This window comes from Entelurus aequoreus, linkage group LG11 (assembly GCF_033978785.1).
Source record: "Entelurus aequoreus isolate RoL-2023_Sb linkage group LG11, RoL_Eaeq_v1.1, whole genome shotgun sequence".
In the NCBI taxonomy this organism is placed as follows: Eukaryota; Metazoa; Chordata; class Actinopteri; order Syngnathiformes; family Syngnathidae; genus Entelurus; species Entelurus aequoreus.
The window spans coordinates 4,686,720-4,704,511 of NC_084741.1; the positions used below are offsets into that span (position 1 = coordinate 4,686,720).

The 17,792-nt window shown below is 39.0% G+C and overlaps 1 protein-coding gene across 3 annotated transcripts in view; it reads right to left on the reverse strand.

The window, feature by feature from the left end:
* Positions 1-17,792, reverse strand: part of slc9a1a (solute carrier family 9 member A1a) — a 126,373-nt gene that overhangs the window by 32,467 nt on the left and 76,114 nt on the right. For all 3 annotated transcript variants that reach the window (XM_062062307.1, XM_062062308.1, XM_062062306.1), the window contains exons 5-6: positions 4,594-4,796; positions 1,340-1,429 (exon numbers count right to left, since the gene is read on the reverse strand). In XM_062062307.1, coding sequence (XP_061918291.1) covers positions 1,340-1,429; positions 4,594-4,796 — 293 coding nt within the window. The remainder of the gene's footprint in view (positions 1-1,339; positions 1,430-4,593; positions 4,797-17,792) is intronic.

Consider the following 17,792-nt stretch of genomic DNA (forward strand, 5'->3'; position numbering starts at 1 on the left):
ACGTGCCTCCACTTGGACAGCGTCTTCTCCTCGTCATCTTTGTTGTAGCGGTGTAGCGTGCAAGGACGGGAGTGGAAGAAGTGTCAAAAGATGGCGCTAACTGTTTTAATGACATTCAGACTTTACTTCAATCAATAACGGAGCAGCATCTCCTCACTAGTGCAACAACAACGCCCGAAATGTGTCCTGTGAAAAGAACGTCCGACCAGAACTCTCTAATAACTGAAGTTCCTCGGGTGAATAATGTAAACTCACTACACCGGTATGTTTTAGCGCTTTCATGGTGAGTTTACTGACCGATATAAGTAAGAACTTTACACTACTTTATATTAGAAATGGCAACAGCGGAGGATGAATGTCACATAAGAAGAAGATAGAGAAAAAGAAGAAGCTTATCGACATGGACTACAATGGCGGACGCGCGCACATTTTCAGGACTTATGCAGATCCCAAACACACATCAGCAGGTACCAGAAGGTAAGAAAAGTTGGTTTTGCATAATATTGCGAAACAAAACGGCAGATAATATGTCTGCTAATAGGAGTCATTTTGAGGTCCTTATACACACACCATAATAATACTTGTATGTTTAATGTGCCGACAATCCATCAAGTGGTGTGGCTTCATAGCTTACCAAAGTCATACCAAAACATTTTGACAGATTTTAATTAATTATACTACTTTAATTTATTTTCACGTAAATAAATAAAAAAAATTTTAAGGTGTGGCGGCTTTAATTTTGCCGTGGCGGTGCGCCACCATTAGTTACAACACCGTCAGAATAATTGTATCTAAGTTATCACAAAACTTTTGTGTTTCCATGAGTTCCCGACGAGGAGACAAAAGCTGTCTTTGATCTTACCAAGCAAAAGGCTTGTAAAACTCCACTGTGTACGTTGGGAAGCGACATGAAGGTGTCGGTTTCTTTGATCGATTGTGATCCACAGGAAGATCTTGTCTTGACCCGAGATCTACAAAGCGGAGAGGAAGCAGGACCCGACGCAAGCTCCGGGCATCTTTTCTTTGAACTGTTTTGTGACCGAGGGCAACGGCTGTTTACGACCCCCTCTCCCCTTAGAAACAGCTGTTGCCATGTAATCAGGGAAAGTCCAAATAAAAGAGGAGGCGTGCAATCCTTTCGAAAGAGCGTGGTGGAAGACTGTACAAGAGTACAGCCATGGCGTCTCTCCTCATTGAGCTAAATTGAATCCTGTCTCTGTTTAATTCCTTGCGTCTTGTCTTGTTTAATAGATGTCATCGGTGTTTGAACCTGACAAATACCCTGACACTCCAAACCCTGGAAAGACAAACAACGGCACAACTAAGCAAATAAACATACCTGAGTGTGGATCTCCTCATTAATGGTGCGCTTGGCCTCCTGCTTCTTCTTCACCGCCAGCAGGTCCACCAGAGGCTTGATGGTCATGCCCTGCAAGATGGACCCAGACACATTTTACTACCTCGTAGAGATTATATGGCATGTATCGCCTGTCCACAAGCACAACAAAATAAATCTTGCAGCTGAACTCCAATCATTGTTACATTTGTACAATCTTTTTTTTTCATCACAAAACATGAAAAATGAGCCCGTAGTGTCACAGTCTAATACGCATTGGTGTGTTGGTGTGTGTGTGTCTGCCTTCACCTCTGTGAGGGGATTAAGTTGGCTGTCAGGTTAAATAGAACAGCCTAGAGAGGATAATAACTCTCATTAAGTGCACCTTCCCCCTGCAAAGGAACCTGCACTCAGTGTGAACCATCACCAGGATATCGAATGTCTGCATTGTTTTCTTCAACAAACACAACTGAAGGCCAAGTTTTAGCCAGTGTAGTAAAAAAAAAGGGTGACTTTTGCTTCTTATTTATCAGTGCAGTGCATCAAACAATTCTCTAGCAAAGTAAACTCATGGATTTTCTTTAAACCGCTTCCCAAAGTTTAAAGGCCTACTGAAATTATTTTTTTTTATTTAAACGGGAATAGCAGATCCATTCTATGTGTCATACTTGATCATTTTGCGATATTGCCATATTTTTGCTGAAAGGATTTAGTAGAGAAAATCGACGATAAAGTTCGCAACTTTTGCTCGCTGATAAAAAAAAAAGCCTTGCCTGTAGCGGAAGTAGCGTGACGTCACAGGAGCTAGTATTCCTCACAATTCCCCGTTGTTTACAATGGAGCGAGAGAGATTTGGACCGAGAAAGTGATGATTACCCCATTAATTTGAGTGAGGATGAAAGATTCGTAGATGAGGAACGTTACAGTGAAGGACTTGAGAGACAGTGATGGACGTATCTTTTTTCGCTCTGACCGTAACTTAGGTACAAGCTGGCTCATTGGATTCCACACTCTCTCCTTTTTCTATTGTAGATCACAGATTTGTATTTTAAACCACCTGGGATACTATATCCTCTTGAAAATGAGAGTCGAGAACGCGAAATGGACATTCAGTGCCTTTTATCTCCACGACAATACATCGGCGAAATGCTTTGGCTACGAGCTAACGTGATAGCATCGTGCTTTAACTGCATATAGAAACAAAAAAAATAAAGCCCTGACTGGAAGGATAGATAGAAAATCAACAATACTATTAAACCGTGGACATGTAAATACACGGTTAATGCTTTCCAGGCTGGCGAAGGTTAACAATGCTGTGCTAACGACGCCATTGAAGCTAACTTAGCAACTTAGCAACGGGACCTCACAGAGCTATGCTAAAAACATTAGCTCTCCACCTACGCCAGCCAGCCCTCATCTACTCATCAACACCCGTGCTCACCTGCGTTCCAGCGATCGGCAGAAGGACGAAGGACTTCACCCGATGCGTTTGGCGGCCCGGAGACGTAGGAAGTCAAGGTGAGGTCGCGGCTAGCGCGGCTAGCGCTCCAACAAAGTCCTCCTGGTTGTGTTGCTGTAGTCCGCTGCTAATACACCGATCCCACCTACAACTGTCTTCTTTGCAGCCTTCATTGTTCATTAAACAAATTGCAAAAGATGTCCAGAATACTGTGGAATTATGAAATTAAAACAGAGCTTTTTGTATAGGATTCTACGGGGTACCATAACTTCCGTTACTCTGACTTCGTCACTCGCATACGTCATCATACCGCAACGTTTCAGCCGGATATTTCCCGGGAAATTTTAAATGTCACTTTATAAGTTAACCCGGCCGTATTGGCATGTGTTGCAATGTTAAGATTTCATCATTGATATATAATATATATATATATATATATATATAGGCCTTTAAAGGCCAACTGAAAGCCACTACTAGCGACCACACAGTCTGATAGTTTATATATCAATGATGAAATCTTAACATTGCAACACATGCCAATACGGCCGGGTTAACTTATAAAGTGACATTTAAAATTTCCCGCGAAACTTCCGGTTGAAAACGTCTATGTATGATGACGTATGCGCGTGACGTCGATGGTTGAAACGGAAGTATTCGGACACATCGTATCCAATACAAAAAGCTCTGTTTTCATCGCAAAATTCCACAGTATTCTGGACATCTGTGTTGGTGAATCTTTTGCAATTTGTTTAATGAACAATGGAGACTGCAAAGAAGAAAGCTGTAGGTGGGATCGGTGTATTAGCGGCTGGCTGCAGCAACACAACCAGGAGGACTTTGACTTGGATAGCAGACGCGCTATCCGACGCTAGCCGTCGACCGCATCTATGATCGGGTGAAGTCCTTCGTAGCTCCGTCGATCGCTGGAACGCAGGTGAGCACGGGTGTTGATGAGCAGATGAGGGCTGGCGTAGGTGGATAGCTAATGTTTTTAGCATAGCTCTCTGAGGTCCCGTAGCTAAGTTAGCTTCAATGGCGTCGTTAGCAACAGCATTGTTAAGCTTCGCCAAGCTGGAAAGCATTAACCGTGTAGTTACATGTCCATGGTTTAATAGTATTGTTGATTTTCTGTCTATCCTTCCAGTCAGGGGTTTATTTCTTTTGTTTCTATCTGCAGTTAAGCCCCATGCTATCACATTAGCTCCGTAGCTAAAGTGCTTCGCTGATGTATTGTCGTGGAGATAAAAGTCACTGTGAATGTCCATTTCGCGTTCTCGACTCTCATTTTCAAGAGGATATAGTATCCAAGGTGGTTTAAAATACAAATCCGTGATCCATAATAGAAAAAGGAGAAAGTGTGGAATCCAATGAGCCAGCTTGTACCTAAGTTACGGTCAGAGCGAAAAAAGATACGTCCTGCACTGCCCCCTAGTCCTTCACTCTCATGTTCCTCATCCACAAATCTTTCATCCTCGCTCAAATTCATGGGGTAATCGTCGCTTTCTCGGTCCGAATCTCTCTCGCTGCTGGTGTAAACAACGGGGAAATGGGAGGAGCTTTTCAACCTGTGACGTCACGCTACTTCCGGTACAGGCAAGGCTTTTTTTTATCAGCGACCAAAAGTTGCGAACTTTATCGTCAATGTTCTCTACTAAACCCTTTCAGCAAAAATATGGCAATATCGCGAAATGATCAAATATGACACGTAGAATTGATCTGCTATTCCCGTTTAAATAAAACAAATTCATTTCAGTAGCCCTTTAACATGGATTGGGTTAATCACACGCTCCCTTTCTACCTGCACAAAGACGGTGAAGAAGATGACGGTGATGATGGCGGTGAGGAACATGTTCCTCAAGGGGAAATGTTCCTCTTTCAGCAGGAAGCCGAGCGAGAAAGCGATGGCGCCTCGCAGGCCCCCGTAGGCCACGATGAACTGGTCCTTGGTGGTCAGCTTGACGATGCGGAACTTGTTGATGATGTACGTCAGCCCGATCACACCTGCGTAAATGTAAACAAAAACAACACCATTTTCATCCAAGAAGGAACTGGGGGCGGCATGAAAACGGAGCGCTGCAGCAAAATGGAGACAGTGGAGCATAACACAGTAGGGCTGGGCGATATAGCCTTTTATTAATATGTGGATATGTTTAGTCCATGTCACGATACACCATATATATGTGGATATGTTTAGTCCATGTCACGATACACCATATATATGTGGATATGTTTAGTCCATGTCACGATACACCATATATATGTGGATATGTTTAGTCCATGTCACGATACACCATATATATGTGGATATGTTTAGTCTATGTCACGATACACCATATATATGTGGATATGTTTAGTCCATGTCACGATACACCATATATATGTGGATATGTTCAGTCCATGTCACGATACACCATATATATGTGGATATGTTTAGTCCATGTCACGATACACCATATATATGTGGATATGTTTAGTCCATGTCACGATACACCATATATATGTGGATATGTTTAGTCTATGTCACGATACACCATATATATGTGGATATGTTTAGTCCATGTCACGATACACCATATATATGTGGATATGTTCAGTCCATGTCACGATACACCATATATATGTGGATATGTTTAGTCCATGTCACCATACACCATATATATGTGGATATGTTTAGTCCATGTCACGATACACCATATATATTTGTGGATATGTTTAGTCCATGTCACGATACACCATATATATTTGTGGATATGTTTAGTCCATGTCACGATACACCATATATATGTGGATATGTTTAGTCCATGTCACGATACACCATATATATGTGGATATGTTTAGTCCATGTCACGATACACCATATATATGTGGATATGTTTAGTCCATGTCACGATACACCATATATATATGTGGATATGTTTAGGCCATGTCACGATACACCATATATATGTGGATATGTTTAGTCCATGTCACGATACACCATATATATATGTGGATATGTTTAGTCTATGTCACGATACACCATCAATATGTGGATATGTTTAGGCCATGTCACGATACACCATATATATGTGGATATGTTTAGTCCATGTCACGATACACCATATATATGTGGATATGTTTAGTCCATGTCACGATACACCATATATATGTGGATATGTTTAGTCCATGTCACGATACACCATATATATATGTGGATATGTTTAGTCTATGTCACGATACACCATATATATGTGGATATGTTTAGTCCATGTCACGATACACCATATATATGTGGATATGTTTAGTCCATGTCACGATACACCATATATATGTGGATATGTTTAGTCCATGTCACGATACACCATATATATATGTGGATATGTTTAGTCTATGTCACGATACACCATCAATATGTGGATATGTTTAGGCCATGTCACGATACACCATATATATGTGGATATGTTTAGTCCATGTCACGATACACCATATATATGTGGATATGTTTAGTCCATGTCACGATACACCATATATATGTGGATATGTTTAGTCCATGTCACGATACACCATATATATGTGGATATGTTTAGTCCATGTCACGATACACCATATATATGTGGATATGTTTAGTCCATGTCACGATACACCATATATATGTGGATATGTTTAGTCCATGTCACCATACACCATATATATGTGGATATGTTTAGTCCATGTCACGATACACCATATATATGTGGATATGTTTAGTCCATGTCACCATACACCATATATATGTGGATATGTTTAGTCCATGTCACGATACACCATATATATGTGGATATGTTTAGTCCATGTCACGATACACCATATATATGTGGATATGTTTAGTCCATGTCACGATACACCATATATATGTGGATATGTTTAGTCCATGTCACGATACACCATATATATGTGGATATGTTTAGTCCATGTCACGATACACCATATATATGTGGATATGTTTAGTCCATGTCACGATACACCATATATATGTGGATATGTTTAGTCCATGTCACGATACACCATATATATGTGGATATGTTTAGTCCATGTCACCATACACCATATATATGTGGATATGTTTAGTCCATGTCACCATACACCATATATATGTGGATATGTTTAGTCCATGTCACCATACACCATATATATGTGGATATGTTTAGTCCATGTCACCATACACCATATATATGTGGATATGTTTAGTCCATGTCACGATACACCATATATATTTGTGGATATGTTTAGTCCATGTCACGATACACCATATATATTTGTGGATATGTTTAGTCCATGTCACGATACACCATATATATGTGGATATGTTTAGTCCATGTCACGATACACCATATATATGTGGATATGTTTAGTCCATGTCACGATACACCATATATATGTGGATATGTTTAGTCCATGTCACCATACACCATATATATGTGGATATGTTTAGTCCATGTCACGATACACCATATATATGTGGATATGTTTAGGCCATGTCACGATACACCATATATATGTGGATATGTTTAGTCCATGTCACGATACACCATATATATATGTGGATATGTTTAGTCTATGTCACGATACACCATCAATATGTGGATATGTTTAGGCCATGTCACGATACACCATATATATGTGGATATGTTTAGTCCATGTCACGATACACCATATATATGTGGATATGTTTAGTCCATGTCACGATACACCATATATATGTGGATATGTTTAGGCCATGTCACGATACACCATATATATGTGGATATGTTTAGTCCATGTCACGATACACCATATATATGTGGATATGTTTAGTCCATGTCACCATACACCATATATACCGTAATTTCCGGACTATAAGCCGCTACTTTCCCCCCTCGTTCCGGTCCCTGCGGCTTATACAAGGGTGCGGCTTATATACGGCCTGTTCTTCTCCGACACCGACGAAGAGGATTTCGGTGGTTTTAGTACGCAGGAGGAAGACGATGACACAATGATTAAAGACTGACTTTTCATATACCGGTACGCTGGTTATTTTGATAACGTACAGGCGAGCACTTTGTATTACTTTGCACCGTTGTATTATTTGTACTCTGCACGAATGCTGTTCGCCATGTCAAAGATGTGAAAGTTTGATTGAATGATTGAAAGATTTATTGTTAATAAATGGGACGCTTTGCGTTCCCAAACAGTCATCTCTGTCCCGACAATCCCCTCCGTGGTAGCAGGAACCCCTATATACTATGCTAATTACACATCAAAATCCTGCGGCTTATAGTCGGGTGCGGCTTATATATGGAGCAATCTGTATTTTCCCCTAAATTTAGCTGGTGCGGCTTATAGTCCGGAAATTACGGTATGTGGATATGTTTAGTCCATGTCACGATACACCATATATATGTTGATATGTTTAGTCCATGTCACGATACACCATATATATGTGGATATGTTTAGTCCATGTCACGATACACCATATATATGTGGATATGTTTAGTCCATGTCACGATACACCATATATATGTGGATATGTTTAGTCCATGTCACGATACACCATATATATGTGGATATGTTTAGTCCATGTCACGATACACCATATATATGTGGATATGTTCAGTCCATGTCACGATACACCATATATATGTGGATATGTTTAGTCCATGTCACGATACACCATATATATGTGGATATGTTTAGTCCATGTCACGATACACATATATGTGGATATTTTGCCTTAGCCTTGAATGAACACTTGATGCATATAATCACAGCAGTATGATGATTCTATGTGTCTACATTAAAACATTCTTCTTCATACTGCATTAATATATGCTACTTTTAAACTTTCATGCAGAGGGAAATCACAACTAAAAGTGTATTTATGAAACAGTTATTAAGCAGTGGCACAAACATTCATGTCATTTCCAAAACAGAAAGTGCAAGATTGTCAGAGACATTTTAAAACAAGCTATTAGTGCACTTTTGTGCATGATGTCACTAAGATGACATATCAAAACAACACTAAATTAAAGTGCACTTTTTGTACAGAACGCCACTACAATAGTTGAAAACAAATAATGTGCACTTTTGTGCATGATGTCACACAAGATATTTCAATAAGTGTCAAATAAAAATGAGCTGCATAATAGGACATCAAATAGTGTATGTCCTTCACTATGTGGTAGGTTCCTGCGGACGTCATCTCCTTCTGTTGTTGACTATTTGTTTCATACGGTGTTCATGTGGAAATGGTTGCTTGGGTATTTTGTTGGTGTGGCACTGAACGGAGACGTTGACATGCGGAGTTTCAAGCACTCTTCATCCTCTAGCGGGTGACTTTTCAAATGATGCTACACATTTTTTTGTAGCAACGCTTTTGCCGCATACTTGACATATTACTTGTCTGTTCAACATCTTCCCGCTTGAAGCCAAACCACCGCCAGACGATGGACCCCCCTGCTGTTTTTCTTGGGAATTAATTCTTCCTTCATTTGTTACCAGATTCACACCTTCTTTCTCTCGTATTCCCACTCGCACCGCTCCGCTAGCATCACAGCTAACGTTACCCATGCCGCTACCTGTCTGCTCGGCGAGGGCGTATGACGTTGCACGCGCGACAGTATGTGACGTATGTAAGAAGGTGCGCTTGTTTTATGTCTCTGTGAGAAGGAGAGACAAGAAAGAGTGAGAAACACCTGTAGTCTTAATGCCCGCAGCTAAAAGCAACTGCATGAGAACGTATACTCCAATATCACCATATAGTCATTTTCTATATCGCACAGAGACAAACCCGCAATATATCCAGTATATTCCATATATTGCCCAGCCCTATAAAACAGTGGAACTTTTGTCTCCGTGCGCCCCAACTCGCCTCACTTCTTCTGTGCTTTTAATTAGCACAACTAAATAAGAACCTACCAAAGAACAGTCTAAGCTATCACTAGAATGTGTGATGATTATTGTCATTCGACCATTGAGCCAGTCCCCCATTTGGTATCACATCAGCATGCTTGCAAACTTTTCCACTGGCAAGACAAGGTACTATTATGGATACTGAGAAGGCACCATGCAAGAAGAATATAGTCCAATAGTGTACAATCCTAAACATCAAAATCCACGTCTGCTATGACTGAAAATGAATGACCTGTCCGATAATACCATTACCCTCCATTCCAGTAGGGGGAGGTAATAGTAAATGCACAACATGCTTTTTGTCACTGCATCGCTAATAGGGGTGTCCCAATTCAGCATTAATATCGGCTTGCATCTAAACCCCGATAAAAGCAATCCTGCTGCACGTTTACTTGTGCAAGGTTGGACAGCCAGTTCAACATCTAAATGTCCTCCAAACAAGTTTGATCTTCTCTCGTTTTTTTAGTCAAGTCATTTACAAAAAGTAAACACAGACAGCTAAGCACACAAGCTCGACCCATGTAATAAGTGTCCTAATTGAACAACATTGCAGTCTAAAACAACCTTTGTCAATATGTACGAGTACAAAATAATTATAGTTGCATATTACTTACAGATACAAAGTGTCCAAGGCAGAAGAGTATTAGAAAGCATCCAGTAACAAACATCTCTTTAAACTTTAAACCGGCCCGCGTGAGGCCAATTATAAATTACAAAATAAATTTTAAAAAGTATCTATGTCGAGTGTGCAATACAACGGTGCTGCTTTTGTTTTGAAAATCGTTATTTGTATTACTTCCGTGTGGACGCATGCGTGTGCATGATTGTGAGTGAATGTGAACAGCTGAAATCACAAATTACAAAATAAAGTTGAAAAAATATCTATGTCGTGCGCGCAATACAACTGTGCTGCTTTTATTTTGAAAAGTATTATTTATGGGCGTATGTCCGTGTGTAACCTGCGTGTGAAGGTGCACATGCAGCGACAAGTGATGCACGGTTTACACCCGAGACGCTAAAAAGAGAAAAGTTGATGAGGAATGGCGTGTTTTCAACAAGACATGGACTGCCAAGCAACGTTCCCTCTAAGGTGCGCGCCTGCGCAATTGCGCACTGCTCAAGCGTCCTCTGCGCACAGCAAATATATGTGCCGCGCACCAAATCAAATCCCATCTGAATTCTAAACAAAATAAACATATTTATTCTATGTAATTTTGCAATGCAACTTTGAGTGACAGTGACAACAAGCGGCCCTAACGGTGTTCGTCAACACCGTTCAATTGAACACCGTTCAATAATTGTAACGTCTATCGAGATGCTTCGAGGCCAGGAATTATATCGATCACTTTATTGAGCAAAACTGTTTATATTCGGACATAACCACACCAAAAACATGAGTAAAACACTTCTATCTCGAAAAATTAGTCATTTTCTGCCGTACAAACCAGGCCAAAACCAACTTGTCATCTGTCACCAACACGCATAGCACTAAACCACTGGTGCGTTTATGGCCACACAAAAAGTCGGACAACTCAAACACCACACAAAGTTACACTATGACTCTTTAGTCATACGTGTGCTTATTTTACTGTCATTTATTATTAATGTTAATTTATTTATATTAGTCATGGAATGCTGTTACACACACTATGTTGAAGTATTACTATTATAATTCATTATTATTATTATTATTATTATTATTATTTATCTTACGGTATATATCAAAAATAATATTGAGCAAAATTTAATTGAAATATTGTCGATGTGGCCCTCCAGCAGTGCTCGGGTTGCTCATGCGGCCCCCGGTAAAAATTAATTGCCCACCCCTGCCCTAATGTATTGAATTATGACCACAAGGTGTGGCTGAACCACAAATTAACCCTCCATTTAAAAAGCTTAATTCTTCCATTAGGCTCAAGTTTTACATATCTACATTGTTGAGTATTTTCACTTGTACATGTTCCACATTTTTCGGACTATACGGCGCACTAAAAATCCTTTCATTTTCTCAAAAATCGACAGTGCGCCTTATAACCTGGTGTGTCTAATGTACGGCATAATTCTGGTTGTGCTTACTGACCTCGAAGCAATTTTATCTGGTACATGGTGTAATGATAAGTGTGACCAGTAGATGGCAGTCATACATAAGAGATATGTGTAGACTGCACTATGATGGCAGTAAACAACACCAAAAACTTTAAATGTTCCATTGAGAATATAGAACATTACACACGGCGCTGAAAAATCTGTCAAAATGTATTTAATACGACTTTGGTAAGCTATGAAGCCACACCGCTTGATGGATTGTCGGCACATTAAACATACAAGTATTATTATGGTGTGTGTACAAGGACTGCAAAATGACACCTATTAACAGATATATTATCCGCCGTTTTGTTTCACTATATTATGCAAAACCAAATTTTCCTACCTTCTGGTACCTGCTGCTGTGTATTTGGGATCTGCATAAGTCCTGAAAATGTGCGCGCGTCCGCCATTGTAGTCCGTGACGACACCGTAGTTGATAAGCTTCTTCTTTTTCTCTATCTTCTTGTTATGTGACATTCATCCTCCGCTGTTGCAATTTCTAATATAAAGTAGTGTAAAGTTCTTACTTGTATCTGTCAGTAGACTCACTATCAAAGCGCTAAAAACTACTGGTGTAGTGAGTTTACGTTATTCACCCAAGGAACTTTAGTTATTAGAGAGTTCCGGTCGGACGTTTTTTTCACGGGACATATTTCGGGCGTTGTTGTTGCACTAGTGAGCCACGGATGAGGAGATTAAGGCTGAAACGACGCGTCGACGTAGTCGACGTCATCGGTTACGTAAATACGTCGACGCCGTTTTTGTGCGTCGACGCGTCGCATAATGACGTCACACTACCGTCATGGCGAAGCGCAAAGCAGACGATCAAAGAAGACGATGCGAGCGGTGCGAGCGAGGGGGGAAAAGCATGCCAAAAGTGTGGGAGTATTTTAATAAACGGCCTAATAATGTTGTTGTATGCACACTGTGTCGAGCGGAAATGGCCTATCATAGCAGCACAACGGCTATGAACGAACATTTGAAAAGAAAACCATCAACTAGTCAATCGTCCGCGCGAGCATACGTTGTCATCATTACACAAAAACATGAATGTGTCATTTGTATCTGCTAGGGGTGTAACGGTACGTGTTTTGTATTGAACCGTTTCGGTACGGGGCTTTCGGTTCGGTACGGGGGTGTACCGAACGAGTTTCTAAGCTAAAGTCTTAACAAGCTGCTTTGCTCCGTCTGCCTCTGTCTCAGCACGCAGCATTGTCCCACCCACACAACCATCTGATTGGTACACACGCAGCATTGTCCCACCCACACAACCATCTGATTGGTACACACGCAGCATTGTCCCACCCACACAACCATCTGATTGGTACACACGAAGCATCATCAGCCAATCAGCAGTGCGTATTCAGAGCGCATGTAGTCAGCGCTTCAGCGTGGAGCAGATAGGTGTTTAGCAGGTGAGCATCAGGCAGCGGACTCTCCCCAAATGATAATAAACACCTCCCAGTCAACTACTAGTAACATCACTATGAGCCCGTTGACCTTCTAGAAACTTAAACTGCAGCTCAGCTCGCTCGCAATCCTGGCTTGAGGTGAAGGCTAATTACCTCTCAGTTCCAGCCACATTGACCCCTTCTGAGCGCCTATTTTCAGCTGCTGGGAATATTGTAAACAAGAAAAGAACCAGAGCATGTAGACATGCTAACATTTCTTCATTACAACTGTTAGACACTCACTGGAATGAGTAGAATTGGTTATTGTGTACTGTGTTGGACTGGATGTTTATTTTGCACATTTTAAAAGCAATATTTAATGTTTACAGTGCTCCAGAATATTTAGATTGGCACTTTTTTGTATTGGATGTGTATCTTTATTTTTGCACATTTTAGCAAATAAGCAATACTTTCACTTTTGTTGAAATGTTTACACTGTTGATACAGAATATTTCGTTTTGCACTTTTTTGTATTGGATGTTTATCTTTATTTTTGCACATTTTAAAGCAAAATAAGCAATACTTTTACTTTTGAAATGCTTATACTATTGCAGAATATTAAGATTTGCACTGGATGTTGACTTTTATATTTGCACATTAAAAAGCAAATAAGCTACTTTTAATTTTGTTAAATGTTAAAGGTTTTAAATGTTTACATTGTTACAGAATATTTAGTCATGTTGTTGTCAATGTTGACTGAGTGGCCATACTTCTTTTTTTTTGTAAATAAAAGCCATGCCTTTTGAAAAAACGGGCCTACATTTATTTTTTCATCTTCATTTTGAATAAAAAAATAATCGGCAAAAGGAAAAAATAATCTATAGATTAATCGAAAAAATAATCTATAGATTAACCGATTAATCGAAAAAATAATCTATAGATTAATCGATAGAAAAATAATCGTTAGCTGCAGCCTTAGAGGAGATGCTGCTCCGTTATTGATTGAAGTAGTCTGAATGTCATTAAAACAGTTAGCGCCATCTTTTGACACTTCTTCCACTCCCGTCCTTGCACGCTATAACAAGGAGAAGACGCTGTCCAAGTGGAGGCACGTAAATAAGACCGCCCACAGAACTGCGCATCCGGAAGAGACTGTCAGAAAGCGACTTGAAAATGGTGTGTAAAACATCATCTATGCAAAAAGAACCACCATGACATGTTATGTAGACCACAAGGAAGTCGTTTACATTTAGAAAAAAAATCATAATATGATCCTTTTAATGTGCCTTATAATCTGGTGCGCCTTTTGTATGAAAAAAGACCTAAATAGACCCGCTCATCGGCAGTGCGCCTTATAATCCGGTGCGCCCTATGGTCCAGAAAATATGGTATGTATTTTTATGCCTTAAAGTTATTGTTTTGTTCTGACTAATCTCACTTGATCAAACCTTTCGTAACACGCGACAACATTTTAAAGGGGTCATATTACAGTGTTTCCCACACATTCATTTATTTGTGGCGGTCCGCCACGAAAGAATTACGTCCGCCACAAATAAAATTAAAAAAAAAAAAAAAAAAAAATTTTTTGTCCTGTCCAGCTTCTCAGGCAAATCATATAGTTGATGTAGATGCCCATATCGGCTGTTCAAATTTACTTTACAAAAGAGAAGTGTAGGATACTTCTCTTGTTGCCTTATTTGTATTTGACCACTACTGTTTTCTGTTTATTTGTTACTGACTGTGGCAGGACACCTCTGCCTCTGTTTCACTTTATATTGCTGGTAAATAATATGGTTGTAGTAGTAGGCTAAAGTTAAATTATTTAGTATGCACTAATTAAAGGGGCAGAGCTTTAAAGAGACATTTTAGCTTTTATATTTTATAAGATATATTTTTTGTAAGAACCACAATTAATAAATATATTTCAGTGAATAATTTATTGTTCAAATCTGTATATAAATATGTACATAAAGTGTTGTAATTATATTGTAAAATGGATGGATGGACGTTTAAAACAAAACTGTTATTATTAATTAGTAAATATACATTTTTTGAGCCTTTTTAGAGAAAATCATATCAATGTAGTAACTTATGCAAATTACTCGATGATGTCATGGTGACCACGCCCATAGCCACGCCCCCACCGCCACAGGTATCTTGGCAGTTTATGGGAAACACTGTATTATGACTTTTTTTTTCTATATTTAACACCCTTCCTTGTGGTCTACATCAGTGTTTTTCAACCTTTTTTGAGCCAAGGCACATTTTTTTAATAAAGCAAATACAGAGGCACACCACCAGCAAAAAAAACGTTAAAAAAACGAAACTCCACCAGGTCGTCGTGCTTTATTTTGAGTTTGTTGTTGTTTTCCTGTGTGTGGTGCTTTAGTTCTTGTCTTGTTATTTTGGTGGCCCTTCCTGTTTTGTTGGTGTTTTCCTCTAGACCAGGGGTCACCAACCTTTTTGAAAGCAAGAGCTACTTCTTGGGTACTGATTAATGCGAAGGGCTACCAGTTTGATACACACTTAAATAAATTGCCACAAATAGCCAATTTGCTCAATTTACCTTTAACTCTATGTTATTATTAATAATTAATGATATTTACACTTAATTTAATGGTTTAAAAGAGGAGAAAACACAAAAAAATGACAATTAAATTTTGAAACATAGTCTATCTTCAATTTCGACTCTTTAAAATTCAAAATTCAACGGAAAAAAAGAAGAGAAAAACTAGCTAATTCGAATCTTTTTGAAAAAATTAAAAAAATAATTTATGGAACATCATTAGTAATTTTTCCTGATTAAGATTAATTTTAGAATTTTGATGACATGTTTTAAATAGGTTAAAATCCAATCTGCACTTTGTTAGAATATATAACAAATTGGACCAAACTATATTTCTAACAAAGACAAATCATTATTTCTTCTTGATTTTCCAGAACAACATTTTTTCTAAGAAACGCACAAGACTTTGAATTAAGATTTAAATTTGATTCTACAGATTTTCTAGATTTGCCAGAATAATTTTTTTTGAATTTTAATCATAATAATTTTGAAGAAATATTTCACAAATATTCTTCGTCGAAAATTAAAATCTATTTATTATTCTTTACAATAAAAAATAAATTTACTTGAACATTGATTTCAATTGTCAGGAAAGAAGAGGAAGGAATTTAAAAGGTAAAAAGGTATATGTGTTTAAAAATCCTAAAATCATTTTTAAGGTTGTATTTTTTCTCTAAAATTGTCTTTCTGAAAGTTATAAGAAGCAAAGTAAAAAAATAATGAATTTATTCAAACAAGTGAAGACCAAGTCTTTAAAATATTTTCTTGGATTTTCAAATTCTATTTGAGTTTTGTCTCTCTTAGAATTAAAAATGTCGGGCAAAGAGAGACCAGCTTGCTAGTAAATAAATACAATTTAAAAAATAGAGGCAGCTCACTGGTAAGTGCTGCTATTTGAGCTATTTTTAGAACAGGCCAGCGGGCTACTCATCTGGTCCTTACGGGCTACCTGGTGCCCGCGGGCACCACGTTGGTGACCCCTGCTCTAGACTGAACAAAAGGAGTCATGTATGAAACAAGCTCAGCTTCCTCATTAACATGCCATGGTGTCAAAGTTAAGGATTACACGCCTACAGTCACCAAAGAATGGCAGAGTCGTTTGATTTTGCCGTGCAGCAGAGTGGAGGCAGCGCTTGTAACGTTTCCAGACCTGACCAGACCTCTTGTTTCCAGTTGGAAAGCCAGAGACAGACGTAGCAATATATCAAAGTATATTTTCATTCATCATTTGATTGATTGATGTATTGTCCAGTCCAACAATTGTATGACATTTATAATGCCTCTGGACATTGTATTTAATGCTTTTTAATGCAATATAAGGCATTATGTTTCGCAAAATCCATCTAATGACATTTAAAGCTTTTCATTGCCCCGCAATTAAAAATGATTGTGTTTCGGGACCTTTTGGATCTGGTAGACCTAGGGGTGTAACGCATACTTGCCAACCCTCCCGTTTTTAGCGGGAGAATCCCGTTATTCAGCGCCTCTCCCGACAACCTCCCGGCAGAGATTTTCTCCCGACAAACTCCCGGTATTCAGCCGGAGCTGGAGGCCACGCCCCCTCCAGCTCAATGCGGACCTGAGTGGGGACAGCCTGTTCTCACGTCCGCTTTCCCAGCAGCTTGCCTGCCCAATGACGTCATGACATCTACGGCTTTTAGAGAGTAGAGTGCACAACAAGGAGAGAGAGTTCTTGGTTTCTTATGTGGGTTTATTGTTAGGCAGTTTCATTAACGTCCTCCCAGCGCCGTAACAACACACAACAACACACGTCACGTTTAGTCTACCGTAAAGCAGTTCGTCTGCCGTAAACAGCAATGTTGTGACACTCTTAAACAGGACAATACTGCCATCTACTGGATAGCCTGCAGAACACTGAAATTCAAGTATGTCTTTTATTTATATGTATAATAAAATAAAAAATAAAAAAAATATATATATCTATAGCTAGAATTCACTGAAAGTCAAGTATTTCATACATATATATATATATTATATGAAATACTTGATTTGGTGAATTCTAGCTGTAAATATACTCTCCTCTTA